The sequence below is a fragment of the Leguminivora glycinivorella genome, chromosome 8 (genome assembly GCF_023078275.1).
Source record: "Leguminivora glycinivorella isolate SPB_JAAS2020 chromosome 8, LegGlyc_1.1, whole genome shotgun sequence".
NCBI classification, from domain to species: Eukaryota; Metazoa; Arthropoda; class Insecta; order Lepidoptera; family Tortricidae; genus Leguminivora; species Leguminivora glycinivorella.
In genome coordinates, this window is record NC_062978.1 from 20,480,816 (window position 1) to 20,501,863 (window position 21,048).

The 21,048-nt window shown below is 36.3% G+C and overlaps 1 protein-coding gene across 1 annotated transcript in view; it reads right to left on the reverse strand.

The window, feature by feature from the left end:
- LOC125228972 (proton-coupled amino acid transporter-like protein CG1139) overlaps window positions 1–21,048 on the reverse strand; it is a 91,435-nt gene that overhangs the window by 64,759 nt on the left and 5,628 nt on the right. Inside the window, exon 2 of the mRNA XM_048133718.1 lies at window positions 4,136–4,240. Within this exon, the coding sequence (XP_047989675.1) occupies window positions 4,136–4,240 (105 nt within the window). The remainder of the gene's footprint in view (window positions 1–4,135; window positions 4,241–21,048) is intronic.

The following is a 21,048-nucleotide window of genomic DNA, read 5'->3' on the forward strand; positions in this document are numbered from 1 at the left end:
ACAATTAATATTTTAAAATGTAGTCCTTACTATTTACTTCACGATCCATGACTAGAAGTAGCACGATCTGATTGATAATTATTATAATATTGATAAGCGAAGAGCAGTAAAACGCACGATTTCACTATCGATGACAGTGTTTCGGTTCGCTTCGACATTATTTATTAATTTTATGAGGGTAGTAGGACAAAACTATTACTGGAATCATTCCTTCTAGGATGTTGGCTATCGCTATAGCCACCACAGATAATGAAATAGCGTGACCCTTTTTGTCCACCTAGATCGGGGTTTCATCGCACTGTGAGTCGTCTCCGAAACCTCTATGAGTGGAAAAGCTTGGCGTTATAAAATTTGTATTTTTAATAAGCCGCCACAAGGAGGGTAGTTTGTTTCGTTAACATTATGGTTTGTGTTTTAACTATATATTTTCTATGAAATTACACATCGTTCAGTTTGGTTTTAGCTGTGGTGCGGTGCCGTGCTGTTAGATAAGCAATGCCTAAGCACACAACCAAGTGTTTATGTCTTCGGGATAAATTAAAAAAAATCGTATTTTTTCATTAAAGTACAATCGGTATATTGATTAATTTAACCATACTGGTTTCTCTTGCATTAATAAATATTAGGAGTGATTTTGTGGTTCCTTGCGATTCCACTTATACAGTTTCCACTGTATTTGTTAGTGTAAAAATTAACCGTATTGCTTCCTATTTAGAGTATAAATTAACACGAAGGTGGTATTCTACCGGCAGAGCGCGACGAGACATGGCGAGGCGCGGATTGAAGAGAATGTGCGAGACTTGAATTTAGATATTTGTTAGTGTAAAAATTTACCGTATTGCTTTGGACATAGAGTATCTTATGAAACCTACAAACTACGGTAGGCACGCGCAGGCACGCGCAGGCACGAGCAGGCACGCACACAGGCTCGCTATGGCTATTAATAGCAATTTTTAGTGGAAAAGGGTCCGGGCGATTTCAATTCCCTCCCCGCTCTGCCCATTCACGCCCTGCCGGTGGAAAACCACCTTAAGGGCCTCTTGCACCCACCGCTTAACTCAAGGTGCTATTAACTAGAAGGTAAGTTTAGTGGGCTGGGTCCTGGGCCCTTAGGGTCATTTGCACCACCGAAAATGAAGAGTTAACCCGAGGTTCACCATAATTTTATATGGAATTCGACAGTTGACAGCCCACTAACCTTGAGTTAAGCGGGTGGTGCAAGTAGCCCTAAGTGTTAACAACGTAATATAATTTTGTTCTTGTACTATTTTGTACAAGTCGGGACTTACGAGACTACGAGAGTTACGAGCACAAATAAATCGTAACATTCACGAGAAAGCGTACCTTTGTATTATAATACCATTATGTTTTTAACCCCCGACGCTAAAACGACGGGGTGTTATAAGTTTGACGTGTCTGTCTGTTTGTCTGTCTGCCTGTGTCTGTGTCTGTCGGATGAACCGATTTAGATCTAGTTTTTTTAGTCTGAAAGCTGAGTTAGTCGGGAGTGTTCTTAGCCATGTTTTATGAAAATCGGCCCACTATGTCGCGGTCGGGGGTTTTTTCAAAATTTTATTTTTGTGGTTATGTCCTTGTTTGTTATCCTAAATAACTCGATCTATTTTATAATTATATCCTTGCAAGCTTTTATTCCTCAGATTATAGTAAGTATATTGGAGGGGATACCCCCATTTGCCAGAATTTCATTTGCCATAATTTTATTTGCCATCCTATTCAACAATCATAATATTGTTTCTCATAACATCTTATGCCATAATCATTGTTTACTATATTAATCTAGTGCCAGAAACTTTGTTTCCCATAAAGTCAGTTTCCATAATGTCATTTGTCAGAATCATCGAAATCCGTAATTACCACATTCCATACCATCATTTGTCATACAAATTAGCGTCCAGAAAAGTCAATTTCCATAATGTGCTTTGGCAGAATCGAAAACTACTATAATAGGTACTAGAAGGACTAGAGAATGAAACTGCCATCAGAAAGTAGGTTAGGTTAGGTTAGAACTGTGACCCCCTGGAAAATGAAACTGCTGTCAGAAAGTAGGTTAGGTTAGGTTAGGTTAGAACTGTGAACCTCTGGAAAAGGAAACTGCTTGAAAAGTAGGTTAGGTTAGAACTGTGACCCCCCGGAAAATGAAAATACTATCAGACAGTAGGTTAGGTTAGGTTAGAACTGTGACCCCCTGGAAAATGAAACTGCTATCAGAAAGTAGGTTAGGTTAGGTTAGAACTGTGACCCCCTGGAGAATGAAACTGCTGGAAAAGTAGGTTAGGTTAGGTTAGAACTGTGACCCCTGGAAAATGAAACTGCTATCAGAAAGTAGGTTAGGTTAGGTAATAATATGGGCAACAATTAATATGGCAATAATTGCTTATGGCGTTTGAATATTCTATGAAACCATATTATTGCACTTAATAATATGGCTAACAAATAGTATGGCATTGTATGATTATGGAAGGTAATATTCGGATAAACAACGAGTATGTCATATGATTTTTATGGTAAACAAATCATTCGGGCAAATGAAATTCAGGCAAGTTAGATTCGGGCAAATGAATATTATGTTAAATGACTGTCGGGCAAACAATAGACAACCATATTGGAGACGCCCTTGTTCTGAAAATCGTTTATCCCTTATTCAAATTAACATAAACAGGAAGTTTGGAAACTTGGCACGTGATTTAAGACACAACAAGAGCGGTCGATTCTCTATACAAACGCTCTCGACGATTTCCTTACTGGTTTCTGAAGCTAGAGCAATGATTTTTTCAACATAGATTACTTTTATCTTTACCGGACCGTTTTGCTTTTTTTATGTTTTCCGAAACCGGCCAATTAGCCAAAAAAACTAAACGGACTCTCAAATTTCGTTCCGATTGTTTAAGTTTCGGAAGAGGAAACAGTCGAGAGCGGTACCTCGATTTTAACCTAGTCAGTAGAAACACCATTAGATTTAACAAAAATTCATAAATCGAAAGGGGGGTTCTTTCCATTTTATTGTGCCTGAGCTGTGAATTCCTCTTTTTGACACATGAAAGCATCCATAAAACGTAAACCCGCGCGACCTAATGAAATTTTAAATAAAATCCTGTAATAATATTAAAAAAATTCAAGGACTTAAAAACAATATTTCGCTTACTTTAAATATAATCTAACACGTGTTACATTTTTGCGGATCTTTGTTAGTGAGTAGTTTACGATATTAATTTATCACGCAGGATTTACTTATTATGTCATTTATCATTCATTTTTATTTTTAAACTAGTGCTGTGGCAGAGTCTGTCATTTCGATTCAAATGACATTTCAGTAAGTTGATAGAAATCGTATATTTATTTAAGCGCCTCCTTGTACATAGGGCCTAATCGATTCAACCAATTCGAAATGAATCGTTAGATTTGGCAAACGATACATTTAGCCACATCGCAATATACTTCAAAACAAATGTGTCAAAAATGTGAACTTACAAATCCGGGACATACCTGTCACTAAGGGTCGGTTGCACAAAACCGTCCGACACTGAATTTAGCGATCGCTAAATTGTTTTAGGTACCTAATATGTACATTTATTATATGAGAATTTCCATAGATATTTTCAGCGTGATTTTGACTTGTCTGTTTTTAACTGTGGTTGATGGGGTTGATACCGCTCTAAGTCCGTTTTCACATTATCCGATCCGATATCGGATGTCGGAAAGATTTCAATGGAAAAAATCCAAGATGGCGCTTGTAATGTATAGGATATTGGTCCTACATCCGACATCGGATCGGATAATGTGAAAACGCACTAAGACACAGCTCGGGGTTTGAAACCCGCCACAAACCCGCGATCTTCATTCCAAGCGCACTCTAGTCTTTCTGTAGGTACTAATAAAAAATCAAGAGAATCCCTCACTATCGAACACCATAAAATACTCACTAACGAAGATCCGCAAAAACGTAACATGTATTAGATTATGTTTAAAGTAAGCGAAATATTGTTTTTAAGTACTTAATTTTATTTTTAAATATTACAGGATTTTATTTAACATTTCGTTGCGCGAGCTTACGTATTGTGGACACTGTCATGTGTCAAAAAGAGGTTCTTACAGCTCTGGGACTAATAATACTTACGAAGTAGGGTGAGTGACGTTTCTGTGTTCAAATGGGTCATATTTGTTGTCTCTTTCCAACTGGTCCTCTCGTGCCAATGTGATTGTCGACCGAGTCTGATATTCACTGTAACAAGAAATAGGTAGTTGTTTTACAAAGGGGCAAAGTTCTTGATTGACACCCGAGAAAGCGAAAGATTCCAATTCAAAAACTTGAATTTTGAGCGTGCGACAGTTTCAAGGCATGAAGGCTGAACAAATTTTATCACCGAGTGTTGCACAAAGTTTTCATCACGCCAACACCGGGATCATCATCATTGGCCACGACATCTTAGCAGATGATTATTGCAATGATTTTATTGTGTGGCGCCGGTACATCGTCTTTGGTGGCTTAGTAGTCCGATGGCAGCCTGACTGACACCTTTTACCACATCTGTCACAGGTGAAACGCGAGTCAAGAGGAGGGGCAGCTCTGGAACGGAGCCTTTTCTGCTTAAGGTTGTCGAGTCTGTCAGCGAAAATGAATTGCGTCCATATTGAGGGCAAACGCAGTACTCGCATACCTAATGATGTACACCGGGATAATAAATAGTATAAGTACTAACTGATGTAAAACATGAAACTAAATCAGATCCATCAATTTACTAAACATAAATTATTCAAAATAATCTTATATTTTTAAACGAGCAATTCTTGTATATTTATTTATTTATTTATTTATTTATATATATATTTATTTACACTGACGATCTCGGAAACCGCTCTAACGATTTCGCAGAAATTTGTTATGTGGGGGTTTTTGGGGGTGAAAAATCGGTCTAACTTATCCTTAGGTCCCGGAAAACGCGAATTTTCGAGTTTTCATGCGTTTTTCTTCGCGCGCCATCTCGTGTGCAGTAGTTGTACTGTTAAGACAGAATTCTTTCAGTCGATGTAAGTACTATTTATTGCAAACACTAGATGGCGACACAGGTCAAGGCTAAAACGAATAGAAAATACACTATTTGAGTTTTTGTGGCGAAATGCGCGCCATCTCGTTTGAAATGTTTCATGAAAATCGGTCTACTATGCCGCGGTCGGGGGTTTTTTCAAAATTTTAATTTTGTGATTATTGAAGAGTCAAGAAAGCCTTTGGAGTCGTAAAAAAACTTTATGATAATTATATTGCAATCAATGTACCTTAAGGGCCATTTTGAGACTTGCGGTGGACCCACCACACTGGTTGTTATAATAGTACATTACGATACAAGTGCGTAAAAAAGGAAGTTCTGAAAATATTATTTCAGTACAGATGGTTTTTTTTTACGCACTAGTGCGAGAAGTGGTTCATTATATGCCAAGTCGAAACTTCGGGCTCATCTCTACTGAAAAACGTCGTACGATACACGTGCGAAAAGGAAATTCGTTACTCGTGTCGATTTAAAACACTCCCTTCGGTCGTGTTTTAATTTATCGCCACTCGTTTCGAACTTCCTTTTTTATGCACTTGTATCGTAATGTACTATTACGAGTATAGCATGGTATGACAGGGACGGCGCGATGATGCGATGGCGCGCTTTCTCTGTCACACCGTGTTATTATACAGTGTGTTACCACCACCCGGGCATTTATTAAAAACCAATAATAATACAGTCAATTAGCAATCGTTTGCGCATATCAGCAAATCATAGTTAATTAAATTAATTGAAAAAATAATTTTCCGAAATTCCAACATTCAATGTAACGCGTGCACTTCTTAACTGTCATTACTCACATCGCTCATACTTATGAGCTGTCATTGCCCTCACTTGACAAGCGTGTGTGCTGTATGTACATTGCTGACAATAACATTTTTGTTAGAAAGTTTATAAAGTCAAAATTTTTAATTATTCATTAAATTAAGGGCATGGATAAGTTAAATAACTATGTTTGATTACGTTCCGTAAATAACCTAACCACAAAATTAAAATTTGAATAAACCCCCGACCGCGACATAGTAGACCGATTTTCATGAAACATGGCTAATAACACTCCCGACTAACTCAGCTTTCAGACAAAAAACGAAATATAAATCGGTTCATCCGTTCGGGAGCTACGATGCCACAGACAGACACACACAGACAGACAGACAAACAGACAGACAGACAGACAGACAGACAGACAGACAGACAGACAGACAGACAGACATACAAACAGACAAACAGACAAACAGACAAACAGACAAACAGACAAACAGACAAACAGACAAACAGACAGACAGACAGACAGACAGACAGACAGACAGACAGACACCCGTCGTTTTTGCGTCGGGGGTTAAAAAATAGTCCACTTAATTGTCGGTAACACACTGTATACATATTTACCTCTATAATAGTTCAGTGTGCGTGGGAGCACCATTAAGGTAATTTCAAGCTTCCAATGGATTATTAATTTCGGCAAATCCGTCTGTCTGCCAGTAAAATTGCTGTATGTCTGTGATTTCCATTTATTTTACTCGGAAACTTTAAGATATTAAAGTTTGACAAAATTTGGAACGTGGGTGTATTTTGACACCCACCTATACTCGTAATAATGGGCGTTGAACCTTGTCAAAAATGTGCTACTGAGTCAAGTAATAAGTAGCGTTTAATATCTTAATTAAAGTCTAAAATAGTATGTGACGGATAGGGGCCAAAGAGTTAAAGAGCATTTTCAGAATTTGGGTCTCCCAATTAGCAAAAGTTGTTAACAAAAATTGACTCGCTGTCAGTTTTGTGACGACAACTAAGCATAGAATCTGTCTAAAAAAATTACTTTTTCCACATTCTGAATGTAGATTATCGCTTAAAGTGTATGTAATTAACACAAAAACAATATTTTATTGAAATTTAATGCTTAATTATCGTCACAAAACTGATAGTGAGTTATTTTTTGTTAAAAACTTACTTTAATTGGGGTGTCCCAAATTCTGAAAATGCCCTAAAAAGGCTACGGAACCCTTGGTTAATGCGTAACCCGGTAGGCATTTGGCCGAGCTACTAGATAGTCAACCTGAATCCTAGGCCACTATAGAACCCTTTCACAGTAAAAGTCAAACTGACTTCTATAGCAAATAAAGCACGGTGTCAATACGACAGGGTTCTAGAACGTGGCCTAGGATATTAATTGGTTGACTGTACATATATTTAACATAGGTATATAAACTGACGCCTGTATCACAATTTGTGATGCATACCTGTACGTTAAGGCGATATATTTCCGTAGACGCTGCGCGCACTCGTTTTTTGAAGCCGTTAAAAACATAGGAAAACGCAATGGAAAAATCTGAAAACGATATATGTTAAATTTCAGGATCTAATGAGTATGTTATGGAGTTGAACAACATGAATGTTACAACTTCGCTCGATAGAAAATGACTCCAAAGTTACCTCTTCTCTTAACAATAAATCGTTCCCATGGCTATGATAAGAACTTTTTTGACTTGTTTTTTACTTCAATATATAGGTAATAAGATTATCTAGACGAATCTGATGAGTTTGTGCCGGTAGCGTCATTAAAATAATATAATATTTACCAAATACTACCAAATCCGCAAAGGAAAGATGGAACAACTATGAACCCAATTTTAAGACCTGTTACTAATCCTGTTTTTGCAAAAAAAAATTTTTTTTGAAAATTGTTTTGAAATTGAAAACATTTTCGATGGCACTTATGGCCTCTTCAGTCGCGCGGCGGCGCTTTCAGAGGATGGACCTGTGTCAGTTTTCTCCGCGTGGTCACGTGTCATTGAAGCAATGGGGAACAAAGCTTTGAGGAGGCAGAAAAAATAATTGCGTGCTAGAAAACAAATAAATAAAGAAAATTCTAATCAAAGCCCGTGAAAAGGTAAGAAAATGATAATTTATATAATTATACACCTTGATATACACGTAAGTATTTCATTTTCATATGATGTTATCAAGTGACATTTACGATATCTAAACATCATAGATTTTAGAAACCCCTAGATGACGGGTCTGTGACGTCATTACAGCACAACTTTTCCACTTAGAAAATATATGACTGATGTCCAGCTAGTGAACAAACTTACGCAAAATTTTCATAAAAATATTGAATTGTTCGAAGAAAAGGCGGCGGTAGGTACAGTACTGTTTGAAGATCAGGTACGGTAGGTATTTCTGTCTTTCAAAATTTGGTATAAGGTTAATTAGATCGTGCTACCCTCCGTCTATATTTTTTCTGTGTCTATGCCAAACATGTGGTCAGCCTGACAGAGATTTTGTTTGACAACTATCGCCATTTTTCCACAATAGTTAAAAGATTTCAGTATTTTAACTTCTCAATAAATTTTGATGTAAGTCCATAATCATACATTGATAAAGCTAGACAATTTTTTTTTATTTTTATTTGGTGGGTATGATTACGGTACTTGATATTTAAAGATATTTGTCTAATTTGCAAGATTATACGAATCCTTCAACAAGCTGTCTGACTAATTTGACAATAGTTGATACTTGATATGAATATTACTTGAGAATTTAAGGTAGGCATAGAATGGTATTGATAATTTATCCTGTGCTGGGTTGTATTCCATTTGGAGGTACGGTAGTGGCGGTAGTGCCCCCGCCAACACGAGTCAAGCGAAGAGGAAAGCTGTTTTCTTGAACCATTTTGTCGTTCTTCTGAATCCTCGAATTTTGGGTCTGGTTTAAACCAGATAAATATAATTGTCAGGATATGATATCAATAGCAACTTTATTAAATATACAAAGTTTCAATTGCATAGTTTTCATACTTTAGATTTTATTCATATCTTAATATAAAAAGCACAGATTTCATCAGTTACTGGCTGAGTGACTTCATCATGTTTGAAGTTGTAGGTTCATAAACAACAAGAATAAAATTCGAAACTTTGGCATATATACAGCTTAAAGGCTTTCAATATGAAAAAGAAAAAAGCGTTATTTATTCACGACTGACAAATTTTATGTGTCTTTTTAAACAACAGTGACATGACATAATATCTTTTTACATAAAGTCTATGGTCAAAGAAGCTGATGGTTACTGTGTTCTGTTAACAATAGGTTTATAAGAAAAAACTTCTACATAAAGTAGAAAACACGCCAAGATGTTAATCTTTCCCCTCCTCCCGCCTCCCCATTTTTATGTCCCCATTTTCTAGAACTCTCTCAAAAATTTTATGTGGAATTCAATCGAGCGCTCATTACTTTCTTACCAACCCAATATAACTTTCTGATCCGTTCTGGAATAAATAAGAGCGCCTTTACCAATTGGTGTCATGAAAAAGTAACTGCTTATTGTTCCTAAGCATAAATATTATACAGAAATAATGATATAGATGCAGATAAATAATGTAAGACTATTTTTGCGACATTATTGTAAGTGTTATAGCAGTACCTATCATTAATTAAACATGAGACGTACTGCCTGTCATAATCTCATTAAATTTAAAATAAGCTGATTTCTGGAACATAATGAAGACAGATACCTTACCTATAGTCAGATGTATAAAAAGGTTTATTTTGTAAAAAAAAATATAAGTATGTATACAAATATTCAGTCTACATAATAAAGCACACAAGCTTCCTGCCAACTGTCAACTGCCAACACGTTCCCTCGCTGTCCCAATACGGGTTGGAGATTTCGCAAACACTTTTGCAATTCTTTGCTACGAACCGGGCATCTACCTATATGTTTTTCGGAACCTATGTCCAAAATATTTTTTGATATTTGGCAGTCGCTTTTTGGTGAAAGGAAATCTCTCTAGGAAACTTGCATACGTCGGAAAAAAACTGCAAAAATGTTTGTGAATACCCTAAACCGGGTTGGCGTGGAACTAAAGCCAAAATTTACGCGCGATGGCAGGAAAATTTGTGCTCAGCAATGTTTATGCAGAACTGCCATACCTCCTAGTGGGAATTGTGTTAGGGTTAGGATGTAGGCTATAAGTAAGATTTTATAACTTTAGTCTGTAAATATTATTGGTCTGTATCTGTTTTTTTCCCCAATAAACAAAAAAAAATATTTTTTATTTATATGGATGTTTGTTCTTAAACCAGCTGGCTAGCTCATACATTGTCAAAATGGAAAAGTGGTGCCATGATGAATTAACAATTTTGAAAAAAACCCGACCGCAACATAGTGGACCGATTTTCATGAAACATGGCTAAGACCACTTCCGACTAATTCAGCTTTCAAACAAAAAAAAAGTAAATCTAAATCGATTCATCCATTCGGGAGCTATGATGCCACAGACAGACACACACACAAACAGACATACAGGCACGCCAAACTTATAACACCCCGTTGTTTTTGACCACTTCCGACTAATTCAGCTTTCAAACAAAAAAAAAGTAAATCTAAATCGGTTCATCCGTTCGGGAGCTACGATGCCACAGACAGACACACACACAAGCAGCCAGACAGACAAACAGACAGACACGCCAAACTTATAACACCCCGTTGTTTTTGCGTCCGGGGTTTAAAAGCGACGTTATCGAAATCCGATTTGAATAAATGACTGGGCACGTCATCGTTATAACTGTATCTTCTTTTTACGTTGATTTTAATGCGCTGATGATAATGCAGCACAAATCACAAAGCGTCCTTTTGTATGAGAATGGCACGTGTAGATGATCCTAAGGCTCAGATTTATAATTTAAATTAAAAAAAGAATATCTGTCATCTGATGGAAGAATGGGCACTTTGTCCCATGGATGTATTAACTGATAAACCATATTTCGTTTGGATTATTTTACAGCTACTGAGCTGCTGTTATTAAAAATAAATTAAATAAAAAAAAGTTTTTTAAGTTAAAGCTTTTATTTCGTCCCCAAAATGAACCAAAAAGTAGAAAATAATTTTAATAAGTTACTAATATTTTAGAGTCCCGTGTTTGAAGACTGGTTGTAATGTACTCTTCTGGAGTCGTATTCTAAACACCACTTTTTGACACTATGTCAGTGGATTAAGTGCTAATGGGAAGCTTATCGCGGACTAAAATAAAAGCGTGGGGCGCGACATAAACAATTATACATAATCATTGAAAATTATAAAGTTATAGGTAACTTTTTCTCCTCTGTGCCTTGGAAAGCTTCACATTGCATTATAATTATTATATGTTTAGTTTTTTGCAATATTTTGGAATACTAACGCCCCACGCTTGTATTTTAGTCCGCGATAAGCTTCCCATTAGTACTTAATCCACTGACATAGTGTCAAAAAGTGGTGTTTAGAATACGACTCCAGAAGAGTACATTACAACCAGTCTTCAAACATGGGACTCTAAAATATTAGTAACTTATTAAAATTATTTTCTACTTTTTGGTTCATTTTGGGGACGAAATAAAAGCTTAAACTTAAAAAACTTTTTTTTTTTTTTTAGTATAGATAGGTAGACGTTTGACCACGATCACACCTGATGGTAAGTGATGATGCGGTCTACGGTGAGCACGCTTACCTATGAGATACCTATTTACTCTTGCTTTAAAGAGACCTGGATTGTACTCGTGCGGAAACACAGACTTAGGCAGGGCATTCCACTCCTTGGCGGTTCGCAAAAGAAATGTTGAAGCGAAACGCTTAGTGCGTATTTTTGGAATACTGGACCATGAAGCGATGCCGCATTGCCGATTGTCTAGTGGTCCTATGGTGAAATGGGGACGGAGGAACAAGGTTATACAGTTCCTCAGCGCACTCTCCGAAATGTATCCTGTAAAATACCGATAAACTGGCAACCTTCCGACGATGCTCCAGGCTATGTAGTCGAGAACTGGTCAGCTCGTCAGTTTAATTTATTTTTTAGCTTTTAGTTGTCTAAGGTAGAAATGAAATACTTTTGTGGGCGCCCCAGAACGAAAATGATCGTGAGCGAAGCGAGCGCGAATTTTTTTCCATAAGTATCACGTAATCTGAACTGTAAGATCGAAGCGATTGCAAAAATATTTACATTCTTTGAGCGATCTGATATAAGAAGTTTGATTTACAGCACCCCAGAATGAAACTGACCACAAGCGAAGTGAGAGCGTAATTTTTTCTAGAATTATCACGTAATCTGAACGATAAGACCGAAGCGATTACGAAAATGTTCACACTGTTTGAGCGATCTGGTACAAGAAGCTATTTACAGGACACTAGAATGAAAAGAACCGCGAGCGAAGCGAGCGCGAATTTTTTTTCATAATTCTTGATTTTTCTCTTTACGTATGAAAGTGCCTTTGGCGCCCAGCTTTTGACTGGAGGTTGGGCTTTGCTTGTCTCTTTTAGTATGAGAAATCTTTCGGCCCGGCTTCCGTCTTGTAATTGCGCACGTCGGGCTTCGCCTGACTCTTTAACTATGAAATCGCTTTCGTAGCCCGGCTGTAGACTAGACAGTATAGGTCGAGCTTTGCTCGACTCTTAAATCTCTTAAGTTACGAGGGCTCCTTCGTCGCCCGGTTTAGGACCGGGTGCATCGGGCTTCGCCAGAATCTTTAAGTACGAGGGCGCCTTCGACGCCCGGTTTAGGACCGCGTGCATCGGGCTTCGCCCGACTCTTTAAGAATGAGTTTAGGACTACGTGCGTCGGGCTTCGTCCGACTCTTTAAGTATGAGGAGGCGCCCGGTTTAGGACATTTTGTTCCCACGAGTATCATACTTTTTAAACCGTCAACCCTCCTTGGAAGGGCAAGGGCTTCGTTACAACAGGGTGCGCCGGGGCGCGAACGAACTGGGGTTCCCTGAGGTGGTTCGTTCGCGACAATATACTATTTAACACCCTATTGCCATTCAGTTCATCAACACGGCCTCACCTTCACTTGGGTGCTTTTCATATCGCCGCTTATTTCTGGTTGGACCTTACTTGCGCCTGACGAATTCGAGTCCGGGTTTGATTTCGGAGTTTTTCTTCTCCTAGACAGGTTGCAGACCAATGCTATCGACGCCTATCTCACCGATCTTTACAAAACTTCGTAACTACGAGAGAGTTCTTGAGAACTTCATCTTTAGATCCTGAATATCACGTAACACAAGAGTGCTTGGTAAGATAATTCAAACGAGTCCAAACTCGACGTTTTTATCTTGTTTAGTTCAGGAGTTCCTATGGCCACCTTCCGACTCCACCTTGAGACCCTGGCTGTCATGTAACACAAGAGTGCTTGTTAAGACTATTCAAACAAATCCAAACTCGAATGTTTTATCTTGTTTACTTTAGTAGTTCCTATGGCCACCTTCCGACTCCATCTTGAGACCCTGGCTGTCATGTAGCACAAGAGTGCTTGTTAAGACTATTCCAACGAGTCCAAACTCGACGGTTTTATCTTGTTTACTTTAGTAGTTCCTATGGCCACCTTCCGACTCCATCTTGAGACCCTGGCCACCATGTAGCACAAGAGTGCTTGTCACGACTATTCCAACGAGTCCAAACTCGACGGTTTTATCTTGTTTACTTTAGTAGTTCCTATGGCCACCTTCCGACTCCATCTTGAGACCCTGGCCACCATGTAGCACAAGAGTGCTTGTCACGACTATTCCAACGAGTCCAAACTCGATGGTTTTCTTGTTTAGTTTAGTAGTTCCTATGGCCACCTTCCGACTCCATCTTAAGACCCTGGCTGTCATGTAGCACAAGAGTGCTTGTCAAGACTATTCAAATGACACAGTAATTACACTCATATCAAATTTTATCGAAACCGGTTAAATAGAAATGGTCAGTTATTTATACAGCTGACTGTACTTATCATAACAATTCATTGACATCCAATATACATAATTATGTATGCAAAGCTTCAGCTCAATTTGAATTCGGGAAGTTGGTCAAACTTAGATCTAAAGTTTTGTTTCGAAATCGGTTAGGTAGAAATGGTTGATTCATTTTATCGCTGACTGTACTTTTTTTTCCACGAGCAACAAATACTCATCAAGGCGTTTCTAAAAACCCCAAACATAGTACGTTTACGCTATTTTATCACAGAGTACTCATAAGCATCTCCAGTCTCCATCATCAGATCAGCTTCAAGTCACCATAATATTGCATTGTCATCGGGTTTTGATATGTGTGCAAAGTTTCAGCTTAATCAGAAATCGGGAAGTGGGTCAAATTTAGCTTCTACGTTTTGATGGACACTAACATACTAACCCCCCCCCCCCCCCCGTGTGGTGACGGGTTAAGAATTTCACCACCCCCTTTCTTCCCGTGGGTGTCGTAGAAGTCGACTGTGGGATATGGGTTACATTGTGGCGTAGGCGAGAGGCTGGCAACCTGTCACTGCAATGTCACAATTTGGATTTCTTTCAACCCCTTTTTGCCAAGAGTGGCACTGAAACTTAGTCGTTCATGTGCTCTGCCTACCCCTTTATGGGATACAGGCGTGATTATATGTATGTATGTATGTACATACTAACAAGTGAAGTAGAATAAAAGCTTTTAAAAAGTATGGCGCATATGATCTGTTAGTTCCGTAACTGTATTAAATCTTTAAATGTAATATTTAGTGCAGAATACTGGTAGGACTTTGGATTTAGGAGGATAATTTTGAATAAAACAAGCTAGTAGCTCTGTCACATGGCGTCAAAATGGCGTTAGCACTTTAATCCCCTCACACTTTAATCTCACTAGGCTCAGGAATCTATTTTAGAATTTCTCGATACGCTTAGGATTCATGAAGGATTTAATATATAAGCCATCATCGTAAATATATACTTATGTCTGACATTCCGCTCCCTTGTGACACAATTTAATATTTCTGATATGTAAATGGTTTTCCTTAGCAGATAAAACAGTATCGTATCGTAATTTTCCTCAATCCACGTTGAATATACTCTTGAGCAGCAAATCTGCTGGATATAGCTGTCTCATATGCATATAAAATATACGAGTAAATTTGATTCTCGTTTCACCCCAAAATATGTTAAAACGGATAGATAGACATACAAGGTGTGTGTGTGGATTGAGTGAGCACCATCCGAAACTAAAAAAAAATATGCTGATCATTTAGTAAAAGTTCCAAAACAATTGTAAAACGAATCTCTGAATTTGTAAAAAGATAAATCAAAAGATACAGCCATTAACATGTGCTCACTCAGTTCTCACAAACTACCAACGAAAACAGTGAATATATTCATTTAACATATAATATTTATATACTAACATTTAGTAAAAAATAGGCCAACCTACCTCTATAAATATTAGATCACCTAGTGACGTATTTAATTTTTTACAAATAGTTTCTTATGCTCACTCAATCCTCACACTTTTGAAAAGCCGAATTTTGATGAAAAACATAAGATTTAGACCGCTATTATATGTGTATAGTTTAGTAAAAGTCAAATGGGAATTTGTAAAATACAAAACGAACCACTAACGTCTCAGGTTTTTTTATAATAAATTTTTGTAAGTGCTCACTCAGTCCACACGTTTTGAGAAAGTTAAAAATGTAAATATCTTACGATTTGTAGCACCTAAGACACTCGAAAGTACTTCAACATTTAGTAAAATTTTTTACTAAATATCGACCATCTAATATTTTATATTCGTTGTCTGGTTTTAAAGATATTCAGACATAACTTTTCTCATACAAATGTATCAAGTACGGTGACCACACTATGTCGGCTCCTGATTTTCCCCACCTTTCCATTGTCATATTGAGATTGGGGAGTTTCGTTCAATTTTGATAATAGTTTATATTAAACTAATACCATATTAATTCTCCACCTGCAAACTGTTTTTAGGTTATGTTCTTGGCCTAGTGATGATGTGTATTGTGTAATTTTTATCGACGTCAGGATATAATAACCATATCGACATTCATGCATTAAAAAGGACATGAATAATAATTGGTAAGAAACAAAGAATATAATACTTCACTAGTAAGAAACCAGAATTTATTTGTAAAGGTCAGATTTTGTACTGAAGTTGTTACTTGCCTGTGATTTTAAATAGGTATGTCTCAGGCCCATGAGTGTTCATAATTTTTGTGTTGTTGCAGTTAAATATCACGTAACGAGGCATTTTTAACGTTTTGTTGACTTCAACTTACAAAAATTGACGTCCGAAAGCAGAAAGCTGCGTTTAAAGACGGACAACTCAGTAGATGGATTTTACTGAGTTCATTTGACACCATAAGTAGATACGTTTGCTTGATCTATGGTATATAAATATGATATATTATAATAATAATAAATATTATAGGACATTCTTACACAGATTGACTGAGGCCCACTGTAAGCTCAAGAATGCTTGTGTTGTGGGTACTCAGACAACGATATATATAATATATAAATACTTATTTACATAGAAAACATCCATGACTCAGGAACAAATATCTGTGCTCATCACACAAATAAATGCCCTTACCGGGATTCGAACCCTGGACCGCGGCGCAGCAGGCAGGGTCACTACTGACTGCGCCAGACCGGTCGTCAATATTCCGTGCCAAGTACTTAACAATTATTTTCCCGGCTTTGACACCTCTTTGCTGAGGTACTCTTCTTCAACCTTGCTGCCTCAAATCTCTGAACCGACTCTTAATCATATCATCTCGTTTATTCTTGGGGAACGTAGATTAAGTATAAATTGCAGTACTTTATTTTACTGTCATGAAATGCCTGTACAAAATCATAAAATTTATAATCTATTTTTTGTGTAATTTGCTCAAAGTTTTTCTAGTTAAGTCACGGCCAAAGAAGATTAGTTGACGCTAGTAAAAATCAGCTACCCAGAAGGCGTTTCCATTTTAATGGCAGGCATTCATGCAGTCGGCCACGGAACTATAATAACCGTTAACAATAATAACGCAGGATTTAGACTATTAACTTAGCACCGCAAGGTCGTAAAAGTGTGGCGAAGGGTGTGAAGTGAATTAAAATAATCCATAAAGGAAATATACAGCCTTACGGCTTAGCCACGACATTCGTCTAAACGCGACAGCGGTGAGCGCAGCCATACATTGGAGCGAGACACAGCGATGGGATTTTTCATTCGCACGTATGGCTGCCGCTCACCGCTGTCGCGCTTAGACCAATGTCGTGGCTGGGCCGTTAAGCCGCCACCGCTCACTCCTGAAAGGCCAGGGTGGCTAGCCGAATGGCACAATCGCTCACGAAACGCTCACGAAACGAAGCGCTAGTAGATATCTATCTCTATCGCGCTTGCGTATTGGCGCGACAGAGCCAGCGGCGTATCGCTTTCGTTTGGCGTCGGAGAAATGCCATTCGGCTACGGAGCCAGCAGGGTCAAAGCCCCAAGTGCGTTATGGTGCTCCAACACTGGCTGTTATAAATTTTATATATTATTTATAAGTATATTAGTAGTAGTAGTAATAATTTTATTGTGTACAACAGTTTATATACAATTTGTAGGTATAGAGATACAAAGGCAAGCTTATCCCTATAAGGGATCTCTTCCAGCTAACCTTGGAGTAGATGAGAGGATCGTTCCAGTAGGTAAGATAGACAAACTTACAAGAGTACAATAAAGGTCAAAAGTAAACCAAAATATTGCTGACAATTTAATAAACTAGGTACATATAGGTATACAAAATGACACTATAAAATAAATTACATGCTATACATAAATAAAATACAAAATATGTACCTAGCCAATAGATAAATATATCAATACATACATAATATACATATAAAAATATCGCATAATATACATATATATTATAAATAGTTTAGTTGTATGAAAAAGAATTTGTGCTAACACAACATTAGCATCATGAGAAATTGAAGATTAGAGTTTATTAGAACTGTTAATACAATGTATATCCTTTCAAAATAATTACTAATTATATTATTTATCAGGTATCAATCATAAAATATAATTAAATTTTAAGTTTAACTCCAATGAAGGAGCTAAAGTGAGTTTACATTTTTCATTGTTTTCAATTGCCACAAAATATTTACTATTTTCTGAGAATCGTCAATTTTAACTAATCTGTTTATTTATATTCTCAAACGTTCAGCCTGATCGATAACTGAAATTTAGATTTTTTCAGCCGAAAGTCAATAAGAATTTCAAATCAGTTCCGTATCTACATGTAACTTATTTCACAACAGTGACAATATGTCGCTCGACAGTGACACTTCATCACCGTTCATTACCTGTTCAACAAAGAAAATATTGACGCACAATAATTAAACAATGTTACTTGTCAGTCCTGAAATAGGCACAGAATAATTGTCAGTGTCAAGTGTCAATATCACTGTGGTAAAATAGCCTACTGTTCGGAAAACATAATATTTAATAGTAGTCATACTTGTTATGGAGAATTTTTGGTCAAAAGCTGCACTTTTGGATGAAAGCAAGCCGCTTTGCATGGTGATAGTAGACATCATAGTAAATGATTTTTTCCGAGGATATCGAAATTTCATCCCTTAGGAAGCCGAGCGTAGCGAGGTGTTTTATGAAAATTAAAAAAATTCTATCTTTTTATTGTATCGTCCGGTTTTGACAAAACGTATCTCAAATGAAAGGTATTGATTTGTGTAATTAAAAAAAAATACAAAGAAAAAAAAATTTGAAAGAAAAGTAAGAAAAAAATAAAAAAAGTAAATTTACGTCTCGCACTGAATAACTTCAAAGAATGACAGATAAAATGTACAATGTCGATATACGAGTTTTTCTTCATCGAAGACAGATAAATTTTTAGTTGAACACTCAAGACCGTATCGAAATCAGATGAGCATTTTTTAAGATACAAGTTGCCAAAGTTGGGAAAGATCGCTTTATATGGCCACTTTGAAATTCCTTTGCCAGAAAGTCAGAAATAATATGTTTTTATGACACAGAAAAATACATAGTAAGAGTATACATCAAAATAAAATTAAAAATTCCGAGGATATTATAATTTCATCCCTTAGAACGACGAGCGTAGCGAGGTCGGTTACGAAAACCGAAAAAAAAATCTCATTTTTTTGTACGTCGTCCGATTTTGACAAAACATATTTCATTTGAAAGGTGTTGCTTTATGTAACTTAAAAAAAAATAATGAAAAAAATTTGAAAAAAAAATGTAAGATTTTTAAAAAAAAAACCTTAATTTTCGTATCACACTGAATAACCACAAAAAACGGTAGACACGGTGTATAATTTCGATATATGATTTTTTAAAATTAAAGACAAATAAATGCATGATTATAAACTAAAAACCGAATCGAAATCGAATCAGTAGTTTTTAAGATGCAAGTTGTCAAAGTTGGCTTAGTTTGTTTATATGGTCGCTTATAAATTCCTTAGCCTGAAAGTCAGAAACATTATATTTTTCTTACAGTTAAATGTATGCATAGGTAATAGACATCATTATAAACATTTTTTTACGAGGATATAAAAATGTCATTCCTTAGAAACCCTTAGAAAGACGATCCAATAAAAAAAAACTGCCTTTTTTTGTTTTTCGTAACAGACATCGCTACGCTCGGCTTTCCAAGGGATGAATTTTTTATATCCTCGTAAAAAAATGTTTATTATGATGTCTATTACCTATGTATACTTTGAACTGTAAGAAAAATATAATGTTTCTGACTTTCAGGCTAAGGAATTTATAAGCGACCATATAAACAAACTAAGCCAACTTTGACAACTTGCATCTTAAAAACTACTGATTCGATTTCGATTCGGTTTTTAGTTTATAATCATGCATTTATTTGTCTTTAATTTTAAAAAATCATATATCGAAATTATATACCGTGTCTACCGTTTTTTGCGGTTATTCAGTGTGATACGAAAATTAAGGTTTTTTTTTTTTAAATCTTACATTTTTTGTCCAATTTTTTTCAATATTTTTTTTTAAGTTACATAAAGCAATACCTTTCAAATGAAATATGTTTTGTCAAAATCGGACGACGTACAAAAAAATGAGATTTTTTTTTCGGTTTTCGTAACCGACCTCGCTACGCTCGTCGTTCTAAGGGATGAAATTATAATATCCTCGGAATTTTTTATTTTATTTTGATGTGTACTGTTACTATGTATTTTTCTGTGTCAGAAAAACATATTATTTCTGACTTTCTGGCAAAGGAATTTCAAAGTGGCCATATAAAGCGATCTTTCCCAACTTTGGCAACTTGTATCTTAAAAAATGCTCATCTGATTTCGATGCGGTCTTCAGTTTTCAACTAAAAATTTATCTGTCTTCGATTAAAAAAAACTCGTATATCGACATTGTACATTTTGTCTGTCATTCTTTGAAGTTATTCAGTGCGAGACGTAAATTTACTTTTTTATTTTTTTCTTACTTTTCTTTCAAATTTTTTTTCTTTGTATTTTTTTTAAATTACACAAATCAATACCTTTCATTTGAGATACGTTTTGTCCAAATCGGACGATACAATAAAAAGATAGAATTTTTTTAATTTTCATAAAACACCTCGCTACGCTCGGCTTCCTAAGTGATAAAATTTCGATATCCTCGGAAAAAATCGTTTACTATGATGTCTACTATCACCATGTAAAGCGGCTTGCTTCCATCCAAAAGTGCAGCTTTTTTTTCATAACTAGTATGACTATAGGCTAGTTTCCTATACTCAAAATAAAATATTTTATGCAGTGCACGAAATAAAGCACCACATAATTAGAAGAAAAATATGGACAGTAGTTTTGTTACAACATAATTTCTATTTAATAAGTCAAAGAGAAAGATATAAAGTAAATGAATTGACCGTGACGTCACTCCTCAGTATTTCATAGTAATTCCATATTAGCAAATCGTTTTGACAGTTCTTAAAAATAAGCTGATTTGACTAGTAGGAAACTAGCCTATTGCTGCTGGCGTTTTATAAAAGTTCTCGGTCATTACTGAATTTCCCCGCGGGCTACGTAACCGGTATACCGAACTGTTCATAAAAAATCGAAAAGTTATTTTTAAAAGACGCCATGAAATGTATAAAGAAACATGAATAAAACTAGATTCTAAGACAGGACAAAATAATATATTTGCTATTAGAAAGGCATTGACAACATCAAGTACATCAACTAAGA